We start from the raw sequence: 9,788 nt of genomic DNA, 5'->3' as shown, positions 1-9,788 counted from the left end.
TTAAAACTGACTTTTAGTGACCATAAATGTGACCTTCTGCCTACTTTCTTAATATTTTAGCATCAGTTTGACATTTGAAACATGTTCACACAACTAGGAAAAGATTTCAGTACTTACTTACATTTGACTTTCTTACCTGATCTCTTACACTTGTCAGTGTAGCTCACATTACTCAGGTGAGCGATCCAGGGTCATCATGATCCTCTTGTTCTATGATTTTCTTTTATTCTCATAAACAGAAAGGTGAATTCATTAGTTACCAGGGTTTAGATGGCTGGATGTTGGCAAATATCAGTGTTGGTATGTCACCTGCAACATCCTTGTACACAGTCATGGAACAGGTACTCTTTGTTCATTTACATTTACAGTACATTAACACCTTTAAAACATAGAGAAGCTCATAGTTTTTCTGCTCTTTAACTGTTCTCGAATATCCCTCCATGAGTGTACTGACCTCAGACTAGAAACATATATTACAAAAAGACTACAGTAAAAAATAATAGGTAAGGGTAGGTTTCCCGAAACAGAGAGCTTTCCAAACACAGCCATATAGCCATGCATCATAAAGTAAAACTTGGTTATAGCGAACTTGTCAGGCAGGAGAAATTGTTCCTAATATAACTTCATATCCGTAAAATGAATTCTTCATATTCAAGGTCACTTAACAAACACTTTGTTACATCTAAATGGTATGATTCAAACACGTTGTAAACTATCTGTGACTTGTATGCAACTCGTACATCTACACTTTCATATGTAATATATTCGCAGATGCTGTAAAGGTAACATTTTCAATTTATTCCAGAATAAGACTAAATTTTGGCTGTACAGAAAATGTATTGTTGTTGTTGTTGCTTGTTCTAAATATAATTTCAGTCATTTTTAGGTTGAAACCACGAAGCGGTTGAAACCTATTATAACCATATTCTGAATACTGCTAGAATTTGGTACTGACAGTTTTCACTGAAACAGATTAATCCACCGTTCTATTTCCGCACTACTTTTATTAGCTCACCAGAGCCAAAGGCTCAGGATGAGCTATTAGGATGGGTCACCGTCCGGCGTCCGGCCATAAACATTTTACTTTAAATGACATCTCCTCATAAACCGCTAGGCCAATTTCATCCAAACTTCACAGGAATGTTCCTTGGGTGAAGCTCTACAAAAATTGTTCAAAGAATTGAATTCCATGCAGAACTCTGGTTGCCATGGCAACCGAAAGGAAAAACTTTAATCTTCTTCTCAAAAACCAGAAGCCCTAGAGCTTAGATATTTGGTGTGAAGCATTGCCTAGTGGACCTCTACCAAATTTGTTCAAATCATGGCCCTGGGGTCAAAATTGACCCCGCCCCAGGGGTCACTTGATTTTACATAGGAAAATCTTAAAAAATCTTCTTCTCAAAAACCAGAAGCCCTAGAGCTTAGATATTTGACATGTAGCATTGCCTAATGGACCTCTACTAAAGTTGTTCAAACCATGACCCCGGAGTCAAAATTGACCCCGCCCCAGGGGTCACTTGATTTTACATAGGAAAATCTTCAAAATTTTTCTAAAAATAAACCAGAAGGCCTAGAGCTTAGATATTTCACATGTAGCATTGCCTAATGGACCTCTACAAAATTTGTTCATATCATGACCCCCGGGGTCAAAATTGACCCTGCCCCAGGGGTCACTTGATTTTACATAGGAAAATCTTCAAAAAATTTCTTAAAATAAACCAGAAGGCCTAGAGCTTACATATTTCACATGTAGCATTGCCTAATGGACCTCTACTAAAGTTATTCAAATCATGACCCCAGGGTCAAAATTGACCCCGCCCCAGGGGTCACTTGATTGTACATAGAAAAATCTTCAAAATTTTCTAAAAAAAAAAACCAGAACGCCTAGAGCTTAGATATTTGACATGAAGCATTGCCTAGAGGACCTCTACAAAAATTATTCAAATCTTGACCCCCAGGGTCAAATTGACCCAGCCCAAGGGGTTACTTGATTGTACATAGGGAAATCTTCATAAATTTGCTAAAAATAAACCAGAAGGCCTAGATCTTAGATATTTGATATGTAATATTGCCTAGTAGACTGCTACAAACTTTATTCAAATCATGACCCTGGGGTTAAAATTGGCCCCACCCCAGGGGTTACTTGATTGTACATAGGAAAATCTTCCAAAAAATTTCTAAAAGTCATCAGTTTGACATTTGAAACATGTAGCTCATATTACTCTGGTGAGCGATCCAGGGTCATCATGACCCCCTTGTTGATTATTTATGAGTATACCGGCCGCTTATCTCTCTACATAATTTCTATGTAAAAGTTCCTGGTCAGGTTTAACAATCATTTCAGAGCACATGATAAAAGAAAATATATCAAATTATACATCTTTGAAAAGCTCAGATCGCAAGCTTTCTAATGGTGGTATGACTTTAGAAAATCAAAAGAGAAACTATGACACACTTGCAGATTAAAAATAGCAAATATTATAGATTTTAGCGTAAAGTGATGTTTATATCAAGGCTCTGACCTCCGGATTTTTGCTTTATGAACATTAGAATACGAGTTTTTGTTTCTAATTTTTTTTTTAAAAATGCCAAATCAAGAAAATAAGATGACCACGTCTGGAATCGAACTAGGATCACTAGGACAATAAAGAAGTTTTCTGGCTTTAGTGTTTAAAGCTTGTTAAATATAGATATTTATATTAAATCGAGACAGTTTACCCCGAGTGAACGCTTTTCGAATTTCATTGTAAAAAGTAGTAAAAACAACTAATTCTCATGTGTTTACGTAACATATAGTCTGTCAGTAATTAAGTTTCAAAGCATTCTTAAAGGGAAAGGCAATGTTGTTCTAATGTTAATTTTGTCAGCTGGGATTTTTTAAATCATTTAAAGAAGTGAAAGAATTTTCAAAATCGGAGTAAAAATGAGACAGTTATGAGCATTTACATATTTGGTCAAATTGGCGGCCATTTTGTTTCCGTGGCAACAAAAAACAAAATGGCGGATTAATTAAATTTTTAAATACACATTTGAACTGCATTTACTTATTACTGTAAATAATTTCTCTACTTTTTCCAGCTATAAGGAAAGAAATTATCATGTTTTACACCTTACACTCAAGAAACATAATAAAAAAAATGATAAAAATCAGTTTTTTAAAAGGTCATTTGCTAAATAAAGTATTCAGCAGTGTGTAAATGATGTCACAAACACACTAAAATGGATGCCTCTATTATCAGCCATTTTCTTAAATTTCAAACTGCCATATCTTTTTCAGTAGTTGTCTGATTTTAAAAATTCTTTCAGCGTTATGAAAGGCTTGATGATGGCTTTCATATAAATTAAACTTACTTTCAGGCTTTCCTTACCCTTTAAGAAATACAGCATTTATTTCCAGACATCTAAAAATCTTCTCTTTTTTGTTGTCGGAAGATCTGGAGGCCAGTGCCTTTAACTGTTAAATTTGAATATATAATATTTCCATTATCTATATTCACTTTGTGAATATTTGTGTTTTTATAATTGAAACAGACACTGTATTTCTCATTGATATCATTATAGTAAATTTTTAGCTCACCTGTCACAAAGTGACAAGGTGAGCTTTTGTGATCGCGCAGCATCCGTTGTCCGTCCGTCCGTCCATAAACTTTTGCTTGTGACCACTCTAGAGGTCATATTTTTCATGGGGTCTTTATGAAAATGAGTCAGAATGTTCACCTTGATGATATCTAGGTCAAGTTCGAAACTGGGTCACGTGCGGTCAAAAACTAGGTCAGTAGGTCTAAAAATAGAAAAACCTTGTGACCTCTCTAGAGGCCATATTTTTCACAAGATCTTCATGAAAATTGGTCAGAATGTTCACCTTGATGATATCTAGGTCAAGTTCGAAACTGGGTCACGTGCCTTCAAAAACTAGGTCAGTAGGTCAAATAATAGAAAAACCTTGTGACCTCGCTAAAGGCCATATTTTTCATGGGATCTGTATGAAAGTGGTCTGAATGTTCATCTTGATGATATCTAGGTCAAGTTAGAAACTGGGTCACGTGCGGTCAAAAACTAGGTCAGTAGGTCAAAAAATAGAAAAACCTTGTGACCTCTCTAGAGGCCATACTTATGAATGGATCTTCATAAAAATTGGTCAGATTGTTCATCTTGATGATATCTAGTTCAAGTTCGAAAGTGGGTCACGTGCCATCAAAAAGTAGGTCAGTAGGTCAAATAATGAAAAACCTTGTGACCTCTCTAGAGGCCATATTTTTCATGGGATCTGTATGAAAGTTGGTCTGAATGTTTATCTTGATTATATATAGGTCAAGTTTGAAACTGGATCAACTGCGGTCAAAAATTAGGTCAGTAGGTCTTAAAATAGAAAAACCTTGTGACCTCTCTAGAGGCCATACCCTTGAATGGATCTTCATGAAAATTGGTCAGAATGTTCACCTTGATGATATCTAGGTCAGGTTTGAAACTGGGTCATGTGCCTTCAAAAACTAGGTCAGTAGGTCAAATAATAAAAAAACCTTGTGACCTCTGTAGAGGCCATACTTTTCATGGGATCTGTATGAAAATGGTCTGAATGTTCATCTTGATGATATCTAGGTCAGATTTGAAACTGGGTCAACTGCGTTCAAAAACTAGGTCAGTAGTTCTAAAATTAGAAAAATCTTTTGACCTCTCTAGAGGCCATATGTTTCAATGGATCTTCATGAAAATTGGTCTGAGTATTCACCTTGATGATATCTAGGTCAGTTTCGAAACTGGGTCACGTTCGGTCAAAAACTAGGCCAGTAGGTATAAAAATAGAAAAACCTTGTGACCTCTCTAGAGGCCATATTTTCCATGAGATCTTCATGAAAATTAGTGAGAATGTTCACCTTGATGATATCTAGGTCAAGTTCAAAACAGGGTCACGTACCTTCGAAAACTAGGTCAATAGGTCAAATAATAGAAAACCTTTTGACCTCTGTAGAGGCCATTTTTTCAATGGATCTTCATGAAAATTGGTCAGAATTTTTATCTTGATGATATCTAGGTCAAGTTCAAAACTGGGTCACATGAGTTAAAAAACTAGGTCACTATGTCAAATAATAGAAAAAATGACGTCATACTCAAAACTGGGTCATGTGGGAACAGGTGAGCGATTCAGGACCATCATGGTCCTCTTGTTTATTAAACCGATATAGGGTTGCCTTACCCAGCTCGTCAGTGTGTTTCAAGACACTTAATGGTTTTAGTCAGAGCAAAATTTAAAGTTTATAACAAAACATGGATGCAAATGGTTTGAATGTTATACTGTTTCATGGAAGTGATTTGAGCTGTTACAGCCGAGTGGGCACATCAAATGCGGGTTTCAACCTTTCTGTGCTGTCAGTGCTTTGATTGTATAGAATAAACAGAAAATTAATTAGTTTTTAGCTCGACTATTCGAAGAATAGTCTAGCTATTCTACTCACCCTGGCGTCGGCGTCGGTGTTGGCGTCGGCGTCGGCGTCACACCTTGGTTAAGTTTTTGCATGCAAGTACATACAGCTATCATTTAAAGACATATAGCTTTGAAACTTATTTATTCTTTTTCTAGGTCAATTACCAACCTCACTGGGTCAAGTTCCATAACTCTAACATGTATTTTGAGCAAATTATGCCCCCTTTTGGACTTAGAAAATTCTGGTTGAAGTTTTACATGCAAGTTACTATCTCCAAAACTAATGCAGATATTGAATTGAAACTTCACATGTGTCTTCGGGGTTATAAAACTAGTTGATAGTACCAAGTCCCATAACTCTGACCTTCATTTTGGCCAAATTATGCCCCCTTTTGGACTTAGAAAATTCTGGTTCAAGTTTTGCGTGCAAGTACATACAGCTATTACTAAAAGGCATATAGATTTGAAACTTATTTTTTCTTTTTCTAGATCAATTACCTACCTCACTGGGTCAAGTCCCATAACTCTGACATGTATTTTGAGCAAATTTATGCCCCCTTTTGGACTTAGAAAATCCTGGTTAAAGTTTTACATGCAAGTTACTATCTCCAAAACTAATGCAGATATTAAATTGAAACTTCACATGTGTCTTCAGGGTTATAAAACTAGTTGATAGAATTAAGTTCCATAACTTTGACATGTATTTTGGGCAAATTATGCCCCCTTTTGGACTTAGAAAATCCTGGTTAAAGTTTTGCATGCAAGTACATACAGCTATTACCAAAAGGCATATAGCTTTGAAACTTATTTATTCTTTTTCTAGGTCAGTTACCAACCTCACTGGGTAAAATTCCATAACTCTTAACATGTATTTTGAGCAAATTATGCCCCCTTTTGGACTTAGAAAATTCTGGTTAAAGTTTTACATGCAAGTTACTATCTCCAAAACTAATGCAGATATGGAATTGAAACTTAACATGTTTCTTCGAGGTTATAAAACTAGTCCCGTAACTCTGATATGCATTTTGGTCAAATTATGTCCCGTTTCGAACTTAAAACTCTTTTGATATTTAACATTTTGGGTAATAATTTCCTGCTTCTGTGACAATATTTCGAATAGTCGAGCTTGGCTGTCTTACGGACAGCTCTTGTTTACATGAATATGGTTTTTATTTTCATCTCACGGTATGGAAAAAAAACATATTTCACTTGTGGCTACGCCATTCATGAAATATTTTATTTTCATACCATTTGATGAAAATAAAAACCATATGCATAAAAGAACTTGAATATTCTTCTATACATTTAGACATTGCCAATCTGGACATATCAGTGTATTTAGAGAATTGCTATTTTTGTCACCTGTAAATAGGTATTACACATTGAAAAGATAAATGTTTATACCAAGTTGTGACCAGTATTGTTCATGAATTTAAGGAGGTAGGTTACCTTCATATTTGTATGTGTGCATGTCCAACCGGAAGCTAACGCGACGATTTACGGCGACGTTTACGACAAACTAAATGTGTTTGTATATTCATTCTTCTAAAAATAAATCATGAACTTGTCTTTGATCTGATGCTTTATGGTTTAATAATGCAGAAATAATGAATAAATTGCCGCAGAAACGCTTCAAAACAATGTTGCCTTAAAATGATGTCATTGACGTCATGACGTTACGTGTCAGTTACCGCGCAAAATTAATAGCTTTTATCTTGAAAGTACGTAATTCTGTACATTTTCTTTATTTTAACTATTTTCAAATAACCATTATTTGCTGAAATATTTTTTATGAGTCTTTTGCTCTGAATAATAATCAATATTTTGCTTCTTTTATGTAGTTATACCGAAATGTTATGCGGAATGTAAGAAAATGAATGATGGCAACCAATGTTATTTGGAATATAGTTGGGTGAAAGGTTACTTCTTACGGCTATTTTCAAATAAAAAGTCTAGCAGTTTGATTTGTAATACCTTTCTTTCAGGTTCTATTGATAATTTGTTACTTATATACTAAAACTAAGATCTAAAATTGTTTAAATTTCAGTAGAAAATTGTGGTTTCTTGAATTGAATTGAGGTAACCATGGAAACGAAGCCCGTGACCTATGTATCTAAATGTAAAATTCAAAAGCATTGACACTGGTCTATTTAAGAAGCACAGCTTCGGCTTTTTATTTTCATTTCAACAATATCCATGAGAATAATAGCAGCACGCTGAACGATTTTTCCATGAAAAATGGCAGACGAGGGGTACTGCTGTACGTATTCTAAGCTGTGAAATTTGTTTGAATAAATGCAGATAACACGAAAATGTAACCTACGTTAGAAATAATATGTTTTAAAGCTACATCAATTAGAAAGATAGTCTTATTCAATATTTTTTTTTAAAGAAATTACGACAAACAGCAAGATATAAGCTATTTTAAACATCTCTGTTGCCATGGTTACTTTAAAATTTAAGAAAAATAGTGTACTATGTAAAGTGCTTGGTATTTTGCTAATAATATTACCCAAATATTTCATGTTGGTCATTAACAGAATGGCACTGAAGCCGTCGAAAACCCCTATTTTTATACATAGTTGTTTAAAAATGAGAGAAAATGCGTTACCATGGAAACACGAGCCCCGCGACATATACATTTTAAGCTTATATTAGAAAGATAACGTGCATACCAGTAAAATTATCAATTATGCAGACTTCTACGAATATCAATGAAACTAAAATACACTGAAATGTGTTAAATATCCGTATTTTCCTTCTTCTTTCAATATGAAATACCTCTGGAGGCTCATGTTCTTCAAACCTGGATAAAAATTGAACTTGAAGGGACAGAGACAAACGAAATTGAGATTGTTGCAGTTAAAACTTCATATTACACGGAATACAAAAACATGCTGCGGTTCAACTAATTTGAATTTACCCTTGTAACAAGGTAACCTACCTCCTTAAGCATTTTGAAACCTCTGTTGTACAGTGTATTATTGTATTTCCAGTTTCTGTTGATGGGACTTCTGCGTGTTATAGGCCTGTTCTATCTAGCAAGTTTTGACAGCATAGTGCTCAAATGTAAGAAAGAAAGAGAGGAAGACAAACAGAAGAAATCCTAGTGTACACACTCAGTCTCTATTGAATGTTTTAACTCACACTGGTGTTTTTATCTCAATGACCGAAATTTAGCTCTGATGTATCCATGCTCCATGATTTAAGGTATTAGGTCACTAATAGTAATGTTTACAAAATGGCCTTTGCTTGGTATATTCTGAAAGGTAACCGTGTTTTGCACTATTTTGCAAATTTTAAACAACTTTTACCGTGCCGTTTTTTATAAATTGTGAATAACTTATGGTATCGCCTCAAGCTCAGGTAGAGACGAATTTCAAAGTTATAGCCACTATCCAAAACATTTGCAGAGAACTCATTTTACCATTAATTTCAATAGAAGAAACATCAAACTATTGGTAACCAATTATAAAACACAAAATAAAAATGTTGATATCACTTTTTCTATGGTGCCTCGAGTAAACGGATTTAATGAGACAGAATTCATACTTCAACATTGAAAAAATAAGGTCAAATGATGAGTTTCTGTTTTGAATTTTGCTTACTCCATTTAAAAATAACCTTAGGGAAGACGTAAAACCTACCTAAATTTCTTCCACAATATATAATCTAAGAGTGAAAGCAAAATGGAGAACTTTCACCGTGCATAACTCAATATTTTTAAAGATATGTAACTCTACCCCTTCTGTTTAAGTAGTAAATTCTCTTTGAACACCAAAAAATCGCTTATAAGATTCATCTTTTTCCATTTTTGTACAAAACATCAATAATAAGTCTTGAAAGAAGTAAAAACTTACTAGTAAAAAAGGAAAATAAAGAAAAAAAAATTTGGTCCCAGTAGGGCTTGAACCTACGCCCCCCTAAGAATTGCAGTAAAAGTAGGTTCATGGTAGGAATTAAATACTGTTCAAAAAGGAGGTTCTCTATTAGTGATCTAATACCTTAATTTACACATTGGAGTTTTAAGACTTTTGTGAACGCTCAAAGTCCGTCATGTGTCCGTCAGCATTTTCTAAAAAAATCTTCTTCTTGAAAACCACTGGGCAGAATTGCACCAAACTTTACAGGATTGATCCTTGGGTGGCCCCCTTCCAAAATTATTCAAAGAATTGAATTCCATGCAGAACTCTGGTTGCCATGGCAAATGAAAGGAAAAACTTCAAAAATCTTCTTGTCCAAATCCACAGTTCATAGGGCTTTTATATTTGGTATGTAGCATTATCTAGTGGTCCTCTACCAAAATTGTTCAAATTATTTCCCTAGGGTCAAATATGGCCCCGCCCTGGGGGGTCACATGATTTAC

General features: G+C 34.7%; 1 protein-coding gene across 1 annotated transcript; it reads left to right on the top strand.

Moving 5' to 3' along the window:
* The first annotated feature begins 192 nt into the window (after positions 1-192).
* LOC128554957 (3-ketodihydrosphingosine reductase-like) lies at positions 193-8,568 on the top strand. The gene is made up of 2 exons (XM_053536298.1): positions 193-341; positions 8,419-8,568. The coding sequence occupies exons 1-2, from the start codon at positions 213-215 to the stop codon at positions 8,530-8,532; spliced, it is 243 nt and encodes an 80-aa protein (XP_053392273.1). The 5' UTR covers positions 193-212; the 3' UTR covers positions 8,533-8,568.
* The last annotated feature ends 1,220 nt before the right edge of the window (positions 8,569-9,788 follow it).

This window comes from Mercenaria mercenaria, unplaced genomic scaffold (assembly GCF_021730395.1).
Source record: "Mercenaria mercenaria strain notata unplaced genomic scaffold, MADL_Memer_1 contig_90, whole genome shotgun sequence".
Lineage (NCBI taxonomy): Eukaryota > Metazoa > Mollusca > Bivalvia > Venerida > Veneridae > Mercenaria > Mercenaria mercenaria.
Note: the sequence above shows the minus strand (reverse complement) of the source record. Positions and strands in the feature narration are given on the sequence as shown.

What these genes read in the sequence shown, in the direction of transcription:
- LOC128554957 (XM_053536298.1), top strand. Translation starts at nt 213, where the DNA reads ATGATTTTCTTTTATTCTCATAAACAGAAAGGTGAATTCATTAGTTAC. An exon ending in TGTACACAGTCATGGAACAG is followed by an intron (nt 342 to 8,418) that starts GTACTCTTTGTT and finishes TTGTATTTCCAG; the next exon opens with TTTCTGTTGATGGGACTTCT.